Source organism: Emys orbicularis, chromosome 8, assembly GCF_028017835.1.
Source record: "Emys orbicularis isolate rEmyOrb1 chromosome 8, rEmyOrb1.hap1, whole genome shotgun sequence".
Classification (NCBI taxonomy): Eukaryota; Metazoa; Chordata; order Testudines; family Emydidae; genus Emys; species Emys orbicularis.
Genome location: NC_088690.1, coordinates 30358416 through 30381779, shown reverse-complemented (window position 1 = coordinate 30381779; position 23364 = coordinate 30358416). Strand labels below are relative to the sequence as shown.

The following is a 23364-nucleotide window of genomic DNA, read 5'->3' as shown; positions in this document are numbered from 1 at the left end:
TTTCCCCAGCAGTATGTACATATCCCAGATAAGTAGCTTCAGAGGCTTTTACTCAGATGACTTTGATTTACTACCAAATAACTATTTCAAAGGACAGAAAATTTTAACAAAACCAATAGTCAGATCCCAGTGTGTGGAACAGAGGACAAGGGCATCTGCCTTTCTAACCTTGTGCTTCTGAACATAATCATGAGTAAAGCACCTATAGATCTTATGTTCCCTTCCTAACATTTTTGGTACAAAGGTTCTGAGGCAGGAAATTGATCTGAAATTTTAAGGTTGACTATTAATACAGATCACACACCAAAAAGCTTAGATTGCCAAGTGGCATAAGCATAGCAGTGAGATTCAGAAACTGTGATCAAACAGCTGTTTAGTTGTCAGGCCCTGCACATGGGGCAATGTTCTAGTCTACCATCATATTTTTGCCTAACTCAGAATGCAGTGTCATCAGCAAATACGTGTAGCACAAGGCATTAAAGGTTTTGGAAAAGACTAAATTCAGTAGGCATGTTCAATTTTCCTCCCTGAGCTCCTGGCTTATGGTATTGTAAATCAAAGCCAACTCAGTCTGCATAGTAAAGAATGATGGCACTAACATGCTTCAATATCTCAGGTTTGTTTAAAAATTTAGAAGAAACAGTACTGCTTATGAGTTGGATCTGATCTTGATTAGAGAGAGAGTGTGTTATTTCTGTTCTATTTGAAATTGAGAGAGCTTTGTTGCAGAGTATAGTAACTGCAGCATCATGTTGTACAAACAAAGCAAAAAATGGGAAAGCTACAAGGACAAAAATGGATGGGGAAGGCAGTATTAGAATGAGCGAGGTGTGTGTGTGCATGCAAACTTTTATATTTTCGTCATTGTTCCTTTTTCCAAGTAAACCAACTTGCTAGGGCCTTAGATTCATCTGAGGAAGAATTTTTCCTCTACCTCCTTGCTTTCCCCACAGTGAAAAGCCTTTCCTAACAGTTACAGAATAAAATATATTATTTTTTTTAAAAAACAACTTTTTGGTGTTCCCTCTGGAAGGATAAGTAATATGACCCAAGTATGTTGTACCTCACTTACAGTCATACAGACAGCTTCTGGCAAATAGTTACGTGGCGTTGACAAAGGAAGTGTCTTGGGCCCAGGAGATGACCCCATTAAAGCTAAATTCCCCCTCTATGTGTAGAAAGTCAGAATTTTCTCAATACTTTTTCCATTTCAGCTCCTTTTTGATCCGTGTTCACAGCAGTCTGAAGACAGGACAGCCTTTAAAACTAATTGTCTTCACTCTGCATTAGCGCTGATCAGATTTGGGCTTCATTTCGGGGTCTTTGCCTTCCTCTTCAAAACTCTGAATGAACTCAGATCCAGTTATCCATTGGATCCAAAGGATCTGCATTTTGGCGCTGCCTCTGGAGCAGTCAGGAGTGATGCTGTGACTCAGAGAGTCACAGTCCCCCTCCTGGCTCCCTTGCTGCTCCGGGGAGGGAATAAACTGGTCTGGCTCTATCCGCATCACAATGTTCTGTTCCCCAGAAAGCCAGCACAATGGTGTTAGCTGGCACACTATGTGGGCAGGCCAAGGTTCCACCCCCTCCTTTGTGAGGAGGGAACAGAGTGGCTTTTTTGAGCGTGCTTCTCTTCCCGTATTGTTAGCTGTGATGTGTGTTGCTGTTGCAGGGGCACAACGGGTGCATTGCTAGCTGGACAACCATTTGGCTATTTTTTTTTTTATTTTTTATTTTTTTTGCAAATAAGCTGCATTACCTTTGTAATTATTAATTTATTTTTGCTGTTGTCTATTAAAAATAAGATCAAACTAATCTAAATATGCCAACTCTTATTATGTCTCATAATGCATGGCTGGTGAAATTGGTCTGAGACTGGACTTTAGTTTCAAAGGTTGGGGGGGGGGTTCATATTAAAAGTTGAAAACACATTTCTAGGTATATTCGTATGACATAAAATAATAGAAGCTCAGGTTTGTAATATGGTTGTTCTTTAAGTAGTGGTTGTTTTGTTAAAATTAACATAGAAACTGACTTAATATTCAGTTTAATTTTGATGTGTTGAAATCTAGATGTTGGTTGGTTTTGGTTTTGTTTTTTAAATACTGTACCCAGATGAAGGAAACTCTTTGCAAAGACTGAAGTTTATAGGCTCTTGATTAAAATGTCTGTGTATAAATCCTTACAAGCAGACAGTAATTATTGCATTGGTACCGGTTAGATCTCATCTTCCAGCTGGGAGGAATGTACAGATGCAGGGAAAGTTTCATGGAAATGAATGGAAAGAAAAGAGTACAATAATATAAAGATTTTCTTGTGGCAAGAAAATATTGTATGGTTATTTGTATCATGTCATTAACATTATGTCTTATGAATATGGTGAAATTTTGAATTCCATATGAAATGATGCTTCATTGGAAAGTTTTCTTTTGACTTAAAAGTAAATGTTAGTTTATATAGCCTGACAGGTAACTGCTTACACAGGAATCTTTTGGTACTGGATGAATATCCGCTTCTCTCTAACCAAGCCTTTTTAAAAATTACTATATACTCTATTTTGCACTAAGTATACAATATGTTTCCAATTATTGCACTCTAGTCCGGTTTCTAACAAACAGCATGTGCCCTGGCAATATACTTGGTCTTCCTTATGCATGTGTTAGATGTGGGATCTGGTCTCTGATCCATTTTCCATAAAAATGCTTATGTCAAGGAGGCTTCTATAAAGAGATATTTCTCATTAGAGAATCGTACAGAAATCCTTGCAAATGAAAGTTTATGGCCTAATTTTTTAACGAGGTTTATGGCCATGATCATTTTTTTCATTTAGTTGTTTTCCTTTTCCTTTCCTTTATAATACTTATGCTTAACACATTCAATTTGATTTTTGGAGTGTACCACTGTGCCAAAAGGGAGTTATGGGGATGCCAAAGAACTCTGACTTAATACACTACCTTTGGCAGATATTTATCCTCTTCCGTAATAAGCAGAGATGGGCTCAAACCTGTAGTGATCTGGATTCAAACTTTGCAGTTAGCTTCCTTATGTGAACCAAAATAAAGCCATGGATCTGAAGAGCCCCATGAACTCTGAGAAAGTTTAGTATGACAACAACACTATTTGACTCGTCCTAATTGGTATAAAGATGTTTTTGTTTCTGTAAATAAACGTCAGTAAATGTTTTACTAGGCTCCCTCAGTCCCACTTTGTCTGCCCAGGATGTTGCCATTTTTTTTTCCAAAAGAAAACATCATCAAGAATTTTCCTCTTCTTCCATCTCTGCTGGTACCCCTTAGTCTCTGACTCTCTGATCTCGCTTCTGACCTTTCTCTTCCTTCCCATCCTCCTTGAAAACTCCACTATCCTTCCCATTTTTCAGGCTTGCAACCTCTACTTTAAAAAAGGTTCTCTCCTCCCAGAGATCCCCCTGCTTTAGTACTCCTGTAAGTAGAAACTTTACCTGGAAGGCTCCCATTGCTAGTACCAAGAAAGGGTCCGCATCCTCTTCACTCAGCTGTCCTCAGTCTTCCAAACCAGATTTGGCAATCAGCGCCAAATCCTGGTACCGCCTCCACTATGTTGAGGCAGGGCAGATATGAGCTCTGCTCAAGGGGTAACTCATGGCACTGATCCTCTTACTAGAATGGGAGAGATCAAAGGACTAACCTGGGCCTTCCAACATTTCTAACTCACAAGCCCACATGCCTGATCACCCTGGACAGGCTAGCAGGACTGACTCCCTGTTGCATCTAGCTCCATGTAGAATTAAGTGTACTATGCCATGAAGCTCAATACTGGCAATGACTCCTCACTGGCACCTTCAGTGCCAGACTTACCAGTACCACAATCCTTAACAATACCAGCAGACCTGCTACTAACTATTGACCCCAACCCCGGCCCCAGTACCAATACCATTAGCACCTGTCTCTCCAGTACTGGGCTTGAAAGGAACCACAGTACATATCTTGACAGAAACACCTCCACAGTGCATTACATCAACAGGCAGGGGGATGCCTGCTTATCCCCCTGTGTCAGGAAGCAATCAAGCTGTGCGCATGGTACCAGCTTCACAGGATAACTCCCTTGGCCCTTCGCCTACCAGAAACAAACAGACCTGGTGGATTGCCTCAGCAGACAGTACTCAGCCAACCATGAGTGGTCACTCTATTCCTCAGCCTTTATTCCACTGATGGGGCACCCTGAGGTAGATCTTGCCTTGTCTTCTGCTCCAGAGCAGATACCAAGGCCAGGGTCACTCCAAGATGCTTTCCTCATCCCCTGGCTTCATTGGCTTCTCTGTGCTTTTCTTCCCATCCCCCAAAGGGTCATAAGGAAGATCAGTCAGGATGTGGCCACGGTGATACTTACAGCCTCTTATTGGGCCAGACAGTCATTATTGGCCCACAGACCTATTCAATATGTCCACACAGCCACCAATCTCTCTCCCCAGTCTGCCAAACATATTAAATTCTCCATCCAGACTCCACTTCCTTACTCTGATTACCTGGAAGTTGGCTGGCTGAGCACAATGACAGCATTAGATCCACATCAATCCAAAAGATCCTGTAACAGAGCAGTAACCTTTCTACACAACCAGTCTCCGGGTCAAAGTGGAAGAGATTTTTCCATCTGGTCTTCACAACAAGGTCCCATCCTGTTACAAGCTTCTATTACCAAGATCCTGGATAACAGCCTCCAGGTCAAGCTGTTGGGCCCCCACGTCAGCTCTGTCAGGGTGTGTTTAGTTTTCATTTCAGCTTGCCACCCTCCCACTCAGACTTACACAGTGTTCTCTCATTCCACTGTTTCAAAGTTTCTAAAAGGACTGGTTCACACATATCACCTTCTTCAGGAACCTCCCTCATTTTGAGATTTTAATGTAGTTTTTATGGCCTTGTGAAGCCCTTATGCATTGAACTCTTATCCAAGTGCTTTCTTTGCCAGCTCACACCCCAAACTACCTTCCTGGGGGCTACAACCTCAGACAGGAGAGTTAGTGAGATTCAAGCACTGATGGCAGACTCTCCTTATACTGTATTCCACAGGGCAATTGAGATCGCCTAACACTGACTATGATATCAAAATATATTAAACAATGAGATTTCTAACGCAGCTCAAATTCCAGGAAAATAGGGAGCAGAGAGGGGTGACCAGATGCCCTGATTTTATAGGGACAGTCCCAATATTTGGGGCTTTGTCTTATATAGGCGCCTATTATCCCACACCCCTGTCCCAACTTTTCACACTTGCTGTCTGGTCACCCTAGAGCAGAGTACAGATCACAAAACCTAGCAGTGATTTTGCACCTACTGTTTTCTAGTGGCCTTGAGTGTGGATTTTATTGAACCTATGTACATAAACAGCATGTTTAAAGGCAGAAATCATTGAATTTGTTGTTTAAATCTATAGAGCAATGATTTGGATAGACTGAAGTAAAATAATAATTAAATCATAAAAGGAGTAAGAGCTGTCTGGTGGGTGTGTGAATATTTTTGTTCTTGAAAAACAAAAACTTGTTTAAGTGCCAGTTAAAGTTGCTTACTGCTAATTAAACTTGGTTATATTCCTATGTATGTAGAGATAGCAGTTGCCAACATCTGAATCTTATACACATAATCTGATTTAATGTGTTACAGACATAACACAGTTGAGTATTACTACATTACTAGTTTCAGAGTAGCAGCCGTGTTAGTCTGTATCCGCAAAAATAACAGGAGTACTTGTGGCACCTTAGAGACTAACAAATTTATTAGAGCATAAGCTTTCGTGGGCTACAACCCACTTCTTCGGATGAATCCGAAGAAGTGGGTTGTAGCCCACGAAAGCTTATGCTCTAATAAATTTGTTAGTCTCTAAGGTGCCACAAGTACTCCTGTTATTTTTACTACATTACTAGTAACTTTCATATTTCTGCCATATTTCACAAGCGGTGTTGGTCCTGGGACCGACATGGCTACAACAACACTGCATATTTCATGATCACTCATATGATGCATTCCAGGTGCCTTTTGCTATTTCTTCAGTCACCATTTTTTTTAAATGTTCCACTTTTGCTAACCCCATCCTAGTCCAGATCTTCAGGGTAGCAAGGAAATTGAGAACATGTTTCCAACAATACTTGTTTTACAAGCAATTTTCTTCCAGAATTTAATAGTAATCAGAGGTATCCTTTAATGTGTTCAAAACCTGGAACGCACATAACTGCTGACTGATTGTGGCCCATTTGCATGATTTTCCAGTTGGAAACTCTAGAAATAATTTCTCTTGGAAGAAATATCTTGTGAATGCAGTAAAGATGATTTACAGGAGTTGTTTTACACCTTACCAAAAAGAGACAACAGCCAAAAACTTCCACATGTTTATTAACAAGATCCAAAAAGGGTTACAATCGAGGAAACACTTTGAACCATAACTCTCAACCTGCTAAGCACCAAAGGGCAATTAGGCTCCCAGCTCCCATTGAAAGTCATTGGGATTGGCTCCCTAACTCTCATTTGTGCTATTGAAAATCTGCCGCCTCCAAGTACGTAGCTGGAACCACCAGCTCTGGGCTTTTTCTTTTTGAAAAAAACAAAACAAAAACTCGCAACATCCTCAGAAAACAAGGTGGAACTGAAGGAGTCGAGTCAAGCATTTACTGATCTTTATTTACAGAAGCAAAAGGCATCAATATGCCAATACATAGCTGGGACTGGCAATATGCGTAGCAAAGGGACAACATTCAGACATCATTTTTGCCATGTCTACATGCTGTTATGCAATTTCCTCACTGCTATAAAAATACATTAACCAAAATACATTTGGATCTGTTATTATTTGTTATATTTAGTAAAATACTGAATATACATTAATTTTATTCACTTCATCAAATAGCTCAAAATTGGGATTGTGAATGTGCTTTCCTTTTCCAAGGCATTCACAACTTCTCTCTACTGACTGCTTCTTTTCTTTTCCTATCGCTCCCTTTGTTGTTTCTTCCACCCTCTCTACAGCTTTCATGTCCCAGGGAGAAAGAGCCCGTGCTCATTACTGCTGCTTGGAAGTAACTGGCTGCAGTCACTAACCAACCTTGAGTGTGAGCACTTTCAGTTTTCCACCTAACCATGGAGTGTCCTGTAAAATTAAAAGTACCTGAAAGATCTCTTCTAACTCTCATTACAGGGAAAGGTAACTCTTTCAAATGAACACAGCTCCACATAGCTTCTAGCTATGATTCTATTATTTAATTATTATCAGAATAAAATAAATGAACTCAACAGGAATAAATGTTATTTCTTACTTGTAATACATTCAGGGGCAGATCCTCAGCTGGACTAAACCATCCTAGCTCCATTTCGTTTAAATCCCTGAAGCTGTGACAGTTTACACCAGCTGTGTTCTTTTCACAATTCAATCCCTACTCTCAGTCCAGGCTGTGAATGTAATGCTCAGAATGCAAATCCCAGAGCCTCTAAACTGCCTCAAAGCATTAAGACTTCCTTAAACAAATTAGTCGTAGGTGTAATTAGTTTGTTGTTTTTTAGTCTATATCACAATTAAAAACTATTAGTCTTCGCCAGATTGTGAACCTCTGACTTCCATTGGTGAGGAGTTACTCATATGAGAAGTCCCATTGATTTTAATGGTCAGACGGAGTTTATATATCTGGGATGAACTCACTCAGTTCAGTGGCAAAGCTCCCATTAATTTCACTGGAGCCAGAATTTCCCACCTGGTATATAAACTGCTGTTACTATGTACAAACTGATAAACATATCCGTTTTAGCAAGATGTCTTGTTGACAGGGTTTGGTGTTCTCCTTTATGTGTTCCTATTGGTATGAAAGAATGGTTAAAAATTAACATAAACAGAAGATATTTTCAGTTGTTCAATATAAAGAACTGCCTTTTCCTCTATACTTAGACTCTCGTTTGTTTACATAGTGCGTCGTTTTCAAAGTCTCCTTCTACCCTAGAATCTTGAGGCAGTTCAAATTGAAGGACTATGTCTCCAGGATGATAGATTTCTGAGGTAGTGCTAGTAAAAGTAAAACAATGTGTGGGCTATATAGGGAAGGCATATGCAGTAGGATTAATGATTACAGGTCTATTCAAATGAGAGTTTGTAATTATGTTAAGAATTACAGAAAGGACCTTTTCTTCCATTAGAGATGTTTTCATTTTTTCCTAGGCAAATTTTACAAGCCTTTTATAGAAGGTATTTTCCAAACACTGTCAATAGACTACTTTAAACTCTGCACTGGACAGATATGTCTGCTTACCCTTATGCCTTTTCCCTTCCAGTTGTTAAGTAAGACTCCCATTTTCTTTAAAAAGAAAAAAAATAAAGAGTTCAGAAAGAGCCCAAAAGCTTTAACAACAGACTCAAGAGTAGAAATGTCAATCATCCAAGTCTTTTGAAACTGGGAGGATACTCTGTAATTTTCAATTACATATCCATTTTAGAGAGATTCAGGAAAAAGGCAGCGTAATTCCACTGAACAACATATATATGTATAAAATTAAAAAATAAATAATCATGTGAGTGGCACCATTTAGCCATATGATTTCAGATATTGTAGCTGCTTACCTTCCATTATCTCTTTTGACATCTGTCTATCTGCCTGTATATGCACCCTTGCCCCTCAACATCCCATCTCATCATGGTCGTATCTAAAATGGACATCAAAACCTATCAATATAATGTTTTGAAATAAAATAAAACCCTAAAAAATAAACCAATTTATTTATGTTATCCATTGCCTTAGTACCTGTCGCCAAGAGTATGAAATACTGTTTTGGGGAAAATTGCAGCTTTAATTAAAATTTGGCCAAGCGGACTACAGAAAAACAGCACCTGCTAAATAAGATGAGCAAAAAGAAAAAAAAGCTAAGGCTGCACTCCACTATTAATACCCAATGGGAAATATCAGGATAGTAATCAAAGAGTTGTCCTGTTTTAACTGCATGTTGGAAAACAGGCCTCGCTCTACATTTCTTTGTTTTCTGCATTTAGGCCTCAATTCAGCAAAGGTACTTAGGGACCAGCCTAATGGTAGGCATTTGAAGTGAATTGGGCTACACGCAGGCTTACTTAAAGTTAAGCACATCGTTAAATATCTTACTGAATCAGGGCCTAGAGTTACAATGATGCTAAATGCTACAAAGATGTAGGTGTTTTATTTAATTGTTAATTTATTTTGAATGTTGTGGTGGCGGTGTGTTACATGGTGTTGGGGTGAGATTTTTGAAAAGTACTCAGCATTGGCCTAACCCTGCACCTGTTGAGTGTTACCATTGGCTTCAATGGGAGCCGACTGAGGCCACTGAGAATGGACTAGTTCCAAAAGGACATATCTTTTATTAGTGGAACACACCTGCTTAGAACCCCTCCATATAGATCTTTTGTTACAGCCTGTACAATACTGGTGGAAAATAGTAGGAGAGAGTCACAAGAGAGCTATTTTCTTAAAAAAAGATCTGATCCTATGTCTTACTCAGCCAAAACTCCCGATGACTTCAATGGGTGTTCCATTCCTAGCAAGCTAAGGAGAAAATTAGGATTACCCCCATCCAATAGTATTTTTGTTTTGCCCAGGTTTGACTCACTCAGGCTGCGCTCCAGTGACATTGAGGATATTCTTTGATGAATTTATACTTTCCTAGAAATTTGTGGCTAGGACTAAAGCACTAGGAAAGCAATTAGCACCGCTAGTTGTATGTTCATAGAGCACTTGGCACAATGAGGCCCAGCCTAGTAGTGACATTTAGGTGCTACTGTAACGCCAACAGACCTTGGTCGTCGGCAGGCAGGATCAAACCTGGGACCTCTGGAGCTAAATGCATGAGCCTCTACTGCATGAGCTAAAAGCCATATGGCTGTAGAGCAGACTCATTAATCTCTCTCTAAGTGGTCTCGGTGCCACTAAATGGGACAGAACACCACACCCAGGAGGTGTGTGGCTTACACTACCACAACATAAAAGTTAAATAATAATTAAATAATATTTCCCCTTCTTCCAACATCCCTTGATTGCATCTGGATCTGAGTACAGGGGGTGCTTCCACACAGGCCACAATCTAGCCCCAACTGCAAACTGTCAGCAGAAGCTACTACCAGAGATGTCTGCTCAACAGAGAAAATGATATATTAGGAAAAGCTCTGTAATGCTGTGGCGAGACTACCAGGAGGGGGAAGGTTAGGAATTCGTATTAATTATCTGCCCCTGAAGTCCTATGGGCTAGGCTGTACCACACTTACATGGATGAACTCTGACTCACACAAACAGTCCTTTCCAAACCACTGGGTCTACTCTTGTGAGTAGGTGGCTCACCAGGTTGAAAAAGGGCTCCACAATCTGCCCTTTGTTGGCAGGTGCAAAAACATGAAGCAGCACGGGCATCATACAAATAAAATCATTTGTTTTTTCATGTAGGGACCCATTGGTTTACCTGGAGAAATTGGACCAGCTGGACTACCTGGTGAAAAGGTAACTTCTAACACCTCAGTCAGAACAGCAGTATACATCGCTTATAGAAACCATACATTGATGATAGATTATTTAGTGATCACCATGACATAACTAATATGTTGGTATGCATTTTAACACATAGGGATGTAATCAAATGCAGCACAAAACCAATACCAGTGACCGGCACGTGATATGTTTGACTTTATTTATAATGAAATTGGAGCTTGTGAATTTACTGGAGTGGGCAGAGATATTGTTCGTGCCCGAGTGCTTGCCTTCCTATGCATTTCATTGGGTTCAGTCTGAGAATGTGACATGACCAGTGTTTGTTTCAATTGGGTGGCCATTTTTCACTTCACTGTGGAGACAGAGATAAAAGCAGAACACTATTATTTGGCAATAAGCATTAGTAACATTTCTGTGCCAGTTTTTAAACGAAGCTAAGTCAATAAATGAACGTAGTTACCGTTTCCTCTCCTATATGGCACCCAGATGTATTTGTGAATGTAATGGTTGGCAGTGTTAATATTATTAGTATAATGTAAGTCTAAGACTATTAGACAAGTTCTACTTTAACAAAAAGATAAAAACAGGAAGCTATTACCTGACTGTCAGTTTCAATTACAATAAACACATAATTATTTGTCAGAATGATCTAGCACCATTCAACCCCTGCAGGGTTGAATTAGTTCACCTATTTTGATGACTGGAATTCAAAAGAATGCTATTGACAAAATCTTACTCTATGAATTTATTATAACTTCCATGAAAATATGGTGATATTTTTACTGTTGGTTTATATTACAAGGAAAAGGAAATACATGAAATGAAAGCACTGGTTGTCAAATCTTAAATATGGATAAGTCTGATAAGGATTTAATCATAACTGCATGCCTAGAATACAGTATTGAAGGAGATCTTGTCATTTTGTTTGCTCTTCATGTACTTACAAAGTTACTTCAGTTGCTGGTTTAAAATAGGAGAGGAAATGTAGCAAATCTACCAGCAAATGGAAGCAAACTGCTTATGACAGTGTGACAGTTTCCATGACTACACTGGATATTTGTCTCTTCATGATTAGTGGTGTGCTGTAATGTGATGTACCAGGTGCCTCTCTGTAACATAAAGGAATCATTTGTTATTTTTAAGAGCTGTATTTTAGCAGCCGATATTAATCCTCAGCCAGGCCTAGTAGCTGAGCCGGATGTTATTAGGATAGAAGAGGAGTGAGGATATGAGAGGTGAGGAAAACCCTCCTCCTCCCCTAGCCAGGGAGCTAGACAAATGGCCGTGGCAGCTGATGCTGAGGTGGGGCTTGACTTGCCCATATGTACGTGTTATTAAAAAAATGAGGGAAATGTGAAGTTTTTTCTCTTGTTTATTTGTTATGGTTATAGATAACTCATGGATGCATAAAGAATGTAGGTAGCTATGAATGTGACGCACCCCAATGCCAGGCATGTCCCTGCTGCCGGTGGGTTGCATAGCCCAGTTCACTTTCTGAATCTCTTTCCTGTAAGCCTCCTAGTAAAATGGAAGGGAAAGAGTAACTTGTAGTTTGATTTTATTTTCAAAACAAAAAACTGGGACACTGTGGTTGCATTTGGGGGATCACAGGAAGGTGTTGTGCTGGGGAAATAAGAGAGGTTGGTGGGGAAATGGGGGGGGAAAAAGAGGTGCCCTCTCCCACTTCCCTTTGAGGAAATGGGACACTTTATAGTAAAGGGTATAGTGGGAGAAAAACATATTTATTCCTCTTTTGCCCCTTCGCTGTTGTCTCCTAATCTCAACCTCTCCCCTTCTAATCTAGCACTCCCCTTCTATCTCCCCACTACTGACTTGTCCCCCTTTTGTACACCTGTTCACCTACTTCCCCATTCATCAGTTGACTTCATTTCCACCTGAACTCAAACCTGCCCACACAGCATCCTCTGAGCTCAGAAAGTTCCTTGGCCTCCTCCTCTTTCTCCAGCCAAACCCCCACGTGGTCAGAAACACCTCACACGTGCGTGCGTGTGAACACACATGTCTCCCTCCAGGCTGGGAACCCCTTTTCTTCCTACCTAAACTCTCTAGAGCTCAGAATCACTCTCCTTAGTTCAGAGGATCACACACACAACCCTTCAGGTTCATGAAACCAACTTGCAGGCTCTGAATGTTTTACCTACCTAATATCCACCATGAGCAGCAGGCTCAGAAGTTTAAACCCTCCCCTTCCTACTTGGTGCTAAATCTAAAACAATAGGAGTAGTAGCAGTAAAGAGCATGTACCTGTGCTTTGAAATAGCCCCACAGAAGCCTGATCTCTGCTTCTCCCCTCCTCTACCTGCAGCTCATGTGTTACAGGGACTCCGGGCCACAGTAAGAAATCCTCACTGTGGAAAGAGAACTGTGCCAGTGAAATAACACACCATAAATTTGTTTCTTCTCTTTTTCTAAATTGTTTGTTAAAGGGAGAGCGGGGCAGTCCAGGACCAGTGGGCCCTCCTGGAGAGAAAGGTGTCATGGTAAGCAGTAAATGAGGTACAAGTCAGCTTTATTTTACTTGCAAAGGAACTGTTCCTTCCCAAAAACCTAATTCATTTTGGCCATGCCAATAGCAAAAAGCCTTATGGAAAAGTAAAGCATTTGCGATATATTATTTCTAGGAAAGTTTCCATTTAGTAGCTTGCTAAGTACTTTGCAGACTGAAGCAGCATGCAGTGAATATGAATTACCCACTTTTTAAAAAAATGGCTCTCATCAGATTTATGTGCAGGATTGAAGCCCAGTGAATTAGCAAGCCTGACAAAAAAGAAGGAAAAGTAAACTTCATAGTCTGCAGATTGTTTGCTGAGAAACTACTTTCTAAGACTAAGGGCTGGATTCACAGGTGTTGCAATGCCTGACTTTTAGATGCTCTGATGCCTTGTAGAATTCACAACCCTAAGGTAGGTGTCCAGGCTTTCTGTACAATGCGTGGGGAGAATTAGGCACCTGAAAAAGGGATTCACATAAGCCAGCAAGCTGAGAAGGGAGCTGCCTTTGCTAGCCAATAGGAAATGCCAAGGAGAGGGGGTATTTGAGGGACTTTGAGGCTATGACTACACTATACACATAACTGGCAGCGGCATGTAGTGTACATGTAGCTACCTCCCTCAGTGAAAAACACACCACATCCCCATTGTGGTATGTAGCTACATATGTCAGTGAACGGCTCTGACAGAGGGGAGGCAACATTGAAAGGTTCCAGCAGCTCCCCGCAGCCAGAGCCTTTCCCCACTGCCAGAGTCTTTCCCTGCAACAGGGAGCTGCTGGAGCCTTTTCCTGGCTGCCAAAGTGGAGAAAAGCTCCAGCAGCAGGGAGGCAGTGGGACGCTACACTGCTAAAAATAGGAGTGTAGGCAGAGAGGCATGGCTTGGGTGAAGAGAGAGCTGTTAGGGGCTGTACTTGTTTACATACTCACCCCCATCCGGCATGTCTTAACTCACCTAAGCTGTGCCTCACCATCTACCCTGCTATTTGTACCAGTGCTAGGGAGGTTACATGGGGATGTACAGCATGCTGATGAAAGAAGTGTGCAGCAAGTCACACCCTGAGAGAGGCACCTATTTCCACTTGGGATTCAGAGCCAGGGATCCTCTCCTGGAGTTGGGAGCCTATACTGGGTCTACTGGTGGTTACATTGTTACATGATGTTTCCCTCTCTCCTTTTAATGTTCTTTTTCTAACAAGACCAAACTCTTGTTGCTCAGAGCAGCATTATTATATTTAATGAAAGCTGCTGTGGGAGGTCATGAGCAGGAGGGAGAGGCAGTCTCTCAGGTAGCTTGGTTCAGTTCCAGGGATGGATTTGAATAGCAAGACCGGGAGCCTTGAAGCTAGCTCTTTTTATTCAGTAAGGAAGCCAGTGCACAGAGTAGAGCCCTGGGGTGATGTGTGGGTGGGCTGATGTATTTTGTAACGATTGTCCTAGTAGGGTGATGCATTTGGTACCAGGTTTTTCAGGATGTATGGCTTCATTCCTAGATATAGTGAATTGCAGTAGTCAAGCTGGAGATCACAAACGCACAGATCACTAGGCCTGAGACTGATAGGGTGTGATGTGTTTTCTGGCCAACTGCAAATAGAATGGACATTTTTTTGCAGCAGTTGCTCTTTAGGTGTGTATTAGCAGAGAAGAGTCCGAACGGACCCCTAGGCTCCAGATCAGTTTACCAGTCTGTAGAAAGGAGATGATATTCTTTGACGCACTTCATGCTTCCTATCAACATTAAATCTGTCTTGACTGGGTTTACCTTCTATCTGCCACTTTACACTCAGGAACAGATCTCAGCCAGGAACTGAATAAATGAGGATTTATTAGTATAGGACACAACCCTGTTAACACTTTACTATCAACCATAGTGCATACTACTGTGAGTAGTCCCACTAAAGTCATGGTAGAAAGTGCTATGCCAGGTGGTAAGTGTTTGCAGTAAGTGTAACATGCCATGACATTGTGGACCAGAGCTGGAGTTTGCAATCTTGTGTGGGCCTGCAAAATAATTTTTCCTCGCCAGTCCTGTTCCCACAAAATACCACTGACACTTGTCTACCATGACCACCTGTTCACACCACTTCGCACAGTCCTGGTTGGAGGATAATGGATGGTAAGCAAGTTCTTTGGGTTTGGGACACATCCTAAATTTAAATGACTTCTTTGAAATGTATGTATCCAGTTCTGGATTGTGGCACTGTCAAGTTTTTCTGTTTGGGGCTCTGGCAACATGTATCCAGCAGAACTATAATTTTGCTATGTCCTAGGCACTCCCCAAAGCAGAGTTGCCAGACTGGATTATCTTTGGGATGAGATGGAAATCTTTTGCCTGTTTTAGAAATTTGAAAATCTGGTTTTGTTCGTAAAAGCTCTTTTGAGTTGGTGCACATTCATATCTTGTGACCTTGGAGAGTGGGTTGCTTCTTTCAGATACTCTGAAGATGATATAATCAGCTTTTGGGGGGATTAGTTTAAATGCCATTACCTGCCAAAATTGCAATTTTGAGTTCAGCAAATTAAGATCAGAATTATTCAATCCCTTTTCTATTTTAGGGCTATCCAGGACCTCCAGGGGGCTTTGGGCCTTTAGGGCCACAAGGACTGCCTGTAAGTATAGACCAACATTTTGATTTAACATAAAATGCACTCTGTTTAAAAATCACTCTTTTATTCTGTTACTGTTAAGGCTATTTGCAGAACTGTCATGAAAATATACCAGCCCAGGCACAAATACTGTTCACCTGCCTTTACCTATATTTTTGACTTACCCAGAGCAAGTAGACAAGTAGAATTTTTCAAAGCTGACTTAAAGTGTAGCTATTTTAATTTTATTTTGCTGATATTTAATTAAAATCCATTAATTGTATGGATGATGTATTTACTATTAATCAAAAACAAATGGAATCTTCCTGATTTGCTTGTGTTACACTCTCCACCATGGGTCACCAGCAGGGATAGCAAATGAGTCTTGTAGCACCCTAAAACACAAGTTTCTACCATTTGAGCCAAAGGACCTGGTAGCAGTAGTAGGTTCTTAACATTTATGTGACTAGCCACTAGAGAAAGGCACAGTCCACATTATTTCTTACCCAGCGCAAAGCCAATACTAATGGCACAAAGCCAATACTAAGCATATTTTATTGGACAAGTTGTACTGAAGTAATTTGGTTGATTCTGAGCTTTTAGAAAGAGAGAATGCTTGATTTTTTTTCAGCCTATAGTGAACTACTATGAGAATTTATATAGACCTCTAGTCACATCTGGAGGTATTTCTGTAGAGGATATTAAATAATGAGTTGATGTAATACTTAGGGTCCTTCAGGGGCAAGAGGACCTCCAGGACCACAGGGAGCTAAAGGACGAAGAGTAAGTAGAATTGTTATTATATTTTACCTAAAGAAATGATCAGCACATGTCTTAATAGGAATCTAGTTTCTAAATCACCTCCAGTTGCTTCTTTTGAACTCTCTGCTAGGTTATAGAATATTGATCATCAATATCGATTCAAGGCATTTTAACTGAAATATAACACACAAGACATGTGCTTCTAGTAAGAAATAAGGCCAAGTTCCAGTTCTGCTCCCATTGTAGTAAGTTTGAGTTTTGCCATTGACTTCAATTGGAAGCAGGATCAGAAGAAAATTATTGCTTGTTTACTTTACCCATCTCTGCTTACAGAAATATATTAATGCAAACCTTCATCCCTGCTGATGGACTGTGTTTCTGTGTTTTACAGACTACAAATTTTCTTTATCAGCATTCTTTCAATGCCTTCTAATACCAGTGAAGGAAAATTACAATTCCTACTGTATAATTTTAGTAGAGGAAAAACAAAGCTATACATGACACCTAATATCATCATATTCCTGCACCATAAAACTCAGTTTAGACTATTTGCATGTTCCCTATTTTATCAGCAAAATGTGAAAACTTGTACAGGTCTGTCGCATCTTAGGCGCATTTAACATGTACGATTTCAGCTTTACGCGGTCGGCAAAAACAAAAACAAAAAAATAATAATTTAAATACTGTTTCTGTAGTGTGGGCGATTCCGCCCGCCATTACACTCAATGTAATTTTGACTATACGTGATTTTCGCTTTAGGCGCTGACTGCGGAACGTAACCCCAGCGTAAGATGAGACAGACCTGTATTTTTTTCCTTGTGCACAGTGAACTGATCCAAAGCCCATTTGAGTCAATAGGAGTTTTTCCATTGAGTTAAACAGTTTCAAAGAGAGCAATTAAGTTGTAAAATATTGTGATGGTTTGATACATGATCTATGTGAACTCTTCCTCTTAGAAAGCTAGTTAATTACTTATTCTTGTTGGCCTGAGCACTCATCACCTTAGATTTAATTTAATGCTTTGAACCGGGGGGCACTTGTTGCCTTACAAAACTGGGTCTTTTATGAGATGAAAAGTAGGGTATCATCTTACTTAGAAGAGAACACTTAAAACAAATTCTTAATGGTCTCTTTTGCCAAAATTCTTGAATCCTTTTCTGTCAAATACTTTTTTGTAACAGGAACTGGAATTAAAAATAGTCTTTCATACAGTTAAATATCTGTTGCATCATTTCCTTCTTTTAAAAAAGACATTTCAATATATAGTTTTTTGATGAAAATGAAAATGTTCATATACTTTAATTTACAAATATTATAAGGTTGGAGGATTTTTAACTTTTGTTGGATAAAGATAAATACTTAAGAAGCTTACATATATGTCCTAACACTAGTGTCCTATACAGAAGATTAAGTTTAGTAAACTTGTTTTGCATCATAAAAGTATGTGACCTATATATTCTTTTAAATTTTTCTTTCATTATTATTACTGCCTTATACAATGTTACATAAGATATTTAGAAAAAAGTGTTATTTTATATTTATTTCCAATATATTTGAAATATACTTTATATAGTACTAAGAATATACTACTTTTTCATTAGAGAAAGTTAATATCTTGCCTATAATGTTCTTCTCCCTTCAATTATGGTTTCCTCTTCAAAATAATCTGTTGTAATTTGCTTCTGTTTTGCTAGTACAATACATATGAACCATTTGTGAAATACTGCATATAAAATGTATAATCTCTGCTAAAAGTTAGGAACTGGGGTAATAATAAACCTTATTATGAAGCTGCTTCTAACTGGAAATGCCACGTCAATGTTTTCTTTTCTTTAGGATGAGATATACAGAATAACTTATCCTAGTCTTTTACACTTGATCAAATATGTGAAGCTGAGTTGAAACATGTACGCATATCCACTTTTCATCTAAAAGTGTCTATATTAGCCCCAAGTGCCTGTGCTAACATTAGATGTTCCTGTATAGTTATTCTACACATAAAACCATGAGATTGTGATGGACTTTCTAAATCTGGTACATTATAGGTCTGTTTCTGCTCGTCTAACTCAAATAGGAGTTTTATTTAAGTGGAAGATTTGTCTGAGTTAGGGTTGCAGGATTAAGAAATTAACTTAAAACTTCAACTGCTCACAGACAAAAGCATCTTCAAATCCCACCAAAGAGAATTGCTATAATCCTATGAAAATAGGGTGCTTGCATTCCTACTTCATTAATAACAATGGATTTGGCCTTCTAAAATATTACTTTGTAGATGCGATTTAAAAGGTTGAGGAAATAAAATGTTACAATTTGGGGATGTATTTGTTGATTTAACAATAATGGTATACCTTTTAACTAAACAATGAATAATCTTTAAAATCCTCCTAAAACCACAACACCTAGGAATGTTCAGAACTGGTTAGATACATTTACATGTGAAAACAGTCAGACATAATTTAGCTCAGAAAATCATCAAGTGAACTGTGGGAAGCACCTAATGAGACACGACTTGCAGCAACATGAATGTAGAGCAACAAACCACAGCGAGAAACAGGCTGCATTCACACTGCAGCATGTAGCTGCACATGTCAGTGAAAGGCTCTGCCAGAGGGAGGCAATGGGGAAAGGCTTGGCAGCAGGGAGTGCTGGAGCCTTTCCCTGTTGCCTCCCTACCAGAGCCTTTCCCCACTGCCAGAGTCTTTCACGGCGGTGGGGAAAGGCTCCAGCAGTGGGGAGGCAGCAGGACATTGCACTGCTAAAAGTCGCTTCATTAGAACTTGTTACAAAATGATCCCAGTGCTGCAGTCTTCGTCCAAGCTAGCCTCCCCATGGAAGCCAATAGGAATTTTGCCTGCGTTCTAGACTGCAGGATCGGGCCCAATATAGGATTAATGTATGAAAAATATAGAGAGACCACTTAAAACGGAAGATGTCACCTTTGGATTAAATGAAAGCTGTATCGGAACACTGAGCTGTGTGTGGCAGGATTTAAAAGGGCACATACAGCAAGTTGCATGCAAAAATTAAATAAGAGCATATGAAAATTCTCCTTTGTGTATAAATAAAAGAACGGATCACATCTTCACAGCTGGAATTTATAGGAAGTTTTAATAGCAGTGACCAGCTATTGCCGCATTGTTACACAATGAAATGGCTTTATACCATACACCATTAACCCCTGAGCAGCCATTTAGCATTTAAGACTACCCAGCAGTCCAATTTTGTTAAGACTGTCCAGCTATGTAGTCTTCCGTACATGGGGGAATTCTGACTAGCTGAAGAAAAGATCAGTTGTTCCTTCATTCTCTCTTTGCTGTGCCATTTGGTGTGCAGTTTACCAAGTAAGCGTCTCATCTAGCTTCTACAGTATTTCACCACTTCATGCTTTAGACTTTGTTAAAGTCATCCCAGCTAACGTCATTGTGGAGGGGCAAGTCACCTGCCAACGGTGGAGAGGCCAGAGATAGGAACAGCAGCCGTAGCATGGGAACTGTTAGTTCTGGTCCTGCAGCAACCCATGTTTTATTCTTTAAATGTTGCACTTGTGACAAGGGAATATAGAGGTTTCCACGCTGGTGGCTCCTCTGGGGTAGGACACATTGATACTTGGTGAGGTGGGGATAATTGTACTTGAGGAGGGGAGTCAATAGGGCTACTCTTCTTACGGTGGGTGAACTTGAGAGCTTGTATGAACCCAGGAGAGGTGTTACTGGAAGTATAAAAAGGCCCTGCTTACAGTAATGAAGCTGTTCTTCCTGCTAGCTGCTGTGCCGGCTCACTAGTACCCAGATATCAGTCAGGAGAGCTGTTAGTACCATACTGCCATGATGCAAGCTAATTTATGCAATAGAAATCTCAGAGTATGTCTACAGTAGAGCAGGTGGTAGAACTTCCAGCTCAAGGAGCCATAGCTACACTAGCTAGCATGGTAAAAATAGAAGCATAGCCACCCCGAGTGTACCTGTGGTCTCAGACAGGATTGTACTCAGAGCAGCCAAGTCCTCCAACTGTTTGTGCCACTGCAGCCACACTTCTGTTTTTAGCACACTAGAGCTAGTGCAGATATGTCTCCTGGAGCTGGAATGTACACCTTCCCGCTCTAGTGTAGACATAACCTAAAACATGAGGTGCCAGAGCTTCTTTTTGTTCTTACTATAACCTCTGCTCTTTCTGCTAATATAACCAGTCTCCTTTTTATTTGGTAATGATAAAATATACATTATGGACCAACTTCTGATGTCCTTGCATGGGCAAAACTATCATTGAAATCAGGGGGAATTTTCACTGTTAGCATTCTTTGCCTATGTTTAATAAGGATGTGTCCTTCAAATTAAAGATGATATACTAGCTGTATAAACATGATAGCTTTTGCATGGCAGGGAATGGTAAGAAGACTACTGATAAGTCGTTGAGATGGGTTCAGTATATTCTGCATGGTACTGAATTAAGAGCAAGGGAGAACGTGTGATCTGTGTGCATGTGGACAAAAATCAGACAGGCTCTGTGATATGTTACTAAGGGGTGAATGTAAGTGTGTATCCTTAATTGTTCAAGGCAAGAGGTTTCAAAACTAATATAACTTTCCATTGTTCTTGCATATTAAACTTGTGGGGGGGGGGAAACAGAGTATGCTGTGTTCACTCTTTTTCCTATGTTTAGGAGAAAGGGTGGGAATGAGTGCTGTTTATTTATTTATTTATTTATTTATTTATTTGTTTTGTCAGGCAAATATTCCTTGGTTAATTATGATTAAATCATCATAAACATGCATGATAATATATTCCCTCCTCAAAATAAAGCTGAACCTATGCCAAAGAAAAAAAGCAGTAGTGATCACTTGGCAGCTGTATTGCCCAACTCTGCAGTTCGTAGACTCGTACAATATGCAGCCTGTATTAAATAACTGCAGCCAAATTGTGTGTATTTCATTCTGCACTAGCTACTGTCGGGAATGATACGAATTCTATTTGATCGAGGTTAACTGGGCCAATAATGAGTCACACAGTAGTATTTATAGGAATGATGCTCTGCTTTTGATAGAATATACAACTGCCCTTTCTTTGGATTCATATTCTTTGCCCTGTGGCAGACAAGAGGTTAATACAATATCTAGTATCACTGGACATCATGTTCATTTCCTTTATTTTGTTTTCATTTTATAATTAAATTACATTGTTCCAAAACCTAGTCCTTGGCTTCTAGTTCTTGCCCCCGAGTTTTATTTTGATTAGCTGTCATTTGATTAGTCATGATTGAAGCAATTGTTAAGTTCTTCCTAATGAATAGACAACTGAAGTCAACTTCACTTAAAACAGTTGTGGCTCTATGTCCAGCAAAAATTCAATGTGTGCGTGACGTACCCCAGATCATTCACCCTCCCTATTTAGTTTCTCTACATTCTGCAACTGCTCTGCTTAGTATTCTGATTTTCCCCCTTTCCAGTGTCTTCTCTTGCTTATTTGACTGCTTCCTTGTGTGATGCATTCTTGACTCTCCCTTCAACTTCCAACCCTTCTTTAGCTTACTGACCTGTCTACTTGCCCTCTCTGGGATTCTCCATCACTAATGTGTCTCCTTCTTCCGCTCTCCCTTAGAAAAGTCTGAGTACCACCTGGTACTACTATCAGATAAGACAGACAAATGAGGTGTCAAGGCTGTATCCCTACTTTGAACTTTAGGGTACAAATGTAGGGGCCTGCATGAAAACTGCTAAGCTTATTTACCAGCTTAGCTCTGGTCCGCTGCCACCATCTTAAGAATTCCCTCCCTGGGAAGCCTTGAGAAACCTTTCACCAATTCCCTGGTGAATACAGATCCAAACTGCTTGGATCTTAAACAAGGAGAAATTGACCCTTCCCCCCTCCTTCCTTTCACCAACTCCTGGTGAATACAGATCCAAACCCCCTTTGGATCTTAAAACAAGGAGAAATCAATCAGGTTCTTAAAAAGAAGGCTTTTAATTAAAGCAAAAGGTAAAAATCATCTCTGCAAAATCAGTATGGAAAATAACTTTACAGGGTAATCAAACTTAAAGAGCTCAGAGGAATCCCCTCTGTCTTAGGTTCAAAGTATAGCAAACAAGATAAGCACTCTGGTAAAAGGTACATTTACAAGTTGAGAAAACAAAGTAAATCTAAGACGCCTTGCCTGGCTTTTACTTACAATTTTGAAATAAGAGAGACTTGTTTAGAAAGATGGGGAGAACCTGGATTGATGTCTGGTCCCTCTCAGTCCCAAGAGCGAACAACCCCTTAAACAAAGGACACACACAAAAGCCTTTCCCCCCCCAAGATTTGAAAGTATCTTGTCCCCTTATTGGTCCTTGGGGTCAGGTGCCAGCCAGGTTACCCGAGCTTCTTAACCCTTTACAGGTAAAAGGATTTGGAGTCTCTGGCTAGGAGGGATTCCATAGCACTGTACACAGGAGAGCTGTCACCCTTCCCTTTATAGTTATGACATGAGGATTTCCAGTAAGTCTACCCAGCCTGCCCTATATATTAATTGCAAGCAAGTTTGCATGCAGTATGAGTATTAGATGACATAATCAAGCAATTCAGAACAAGATAATATGGAACTAAGACTGCTTTACACATTGGGGAGAGGAATAAAATTATGAATATTGTGTAAGTAGATACATGGGTTTTGTAATAACACTTAGGAATGTACATGACTTTTAGTTGAGAGTTCTCTGTAACAAGTACCATTTATTTGAATAGCTGTAAGAGTGTGCTTGGTGCTATGCAAAACCAAAGGTGAAGAAGAGCTTACAATGTGAAAAATAGACACTCAGGACGATGCATTGGGAAACCCAGAGTTGGGATTAATTTAGCTTTTGTTTTTGTAGTTCCTTCATTAAAATGATAAATTATCTTCTTATGGGCATCCTAGGAGTTTTTGGTGGGATTATTTTTCTTCTCCTGTAGAAATGTATGGAACATTTTGTTGTGGGGTGTACAGGCTGTTAGGAATCAAAGAATGTTAGATTAGAACTCAGACAGTGATAGAGAAAGTAGGGGCAATAATCAGACATTCTGCTGAGTCTAATTAGATG

The 23364-nt window shown here is 40.0% G+C and overlaps 1 protein-coding gene across 1 annotated transcript in view; it reads left to right on the top strand.

Moving 5' to 3' along the window:
* COL24A1 (collagen type XXIV alpha 1 chain) overlaps window positions 1-23364 on the top strand; it is a 226266-nt gene that overhangs the window by 129195 nt on the left and 73707 nt on the right. Inside the window, exons 24-27 of the mRNA XM_065409330.1 lie at window positions 10415-10468; window positions 12904-12957; window positions 15522-15575; window positions 16281-16334. Coding sequence (XP_065265402.1) covers window positions 10415-10468; window positions 12904-12957; window positions 15522-15575; window positions 16281-16334 — 216 coding nt within the window. The remainder of the gene's footprint in view (window positions 1-10414; window positions 10469-12903; window positions 12958-15521; window positions 15576-16280; window positions 16335-23364) is intronic.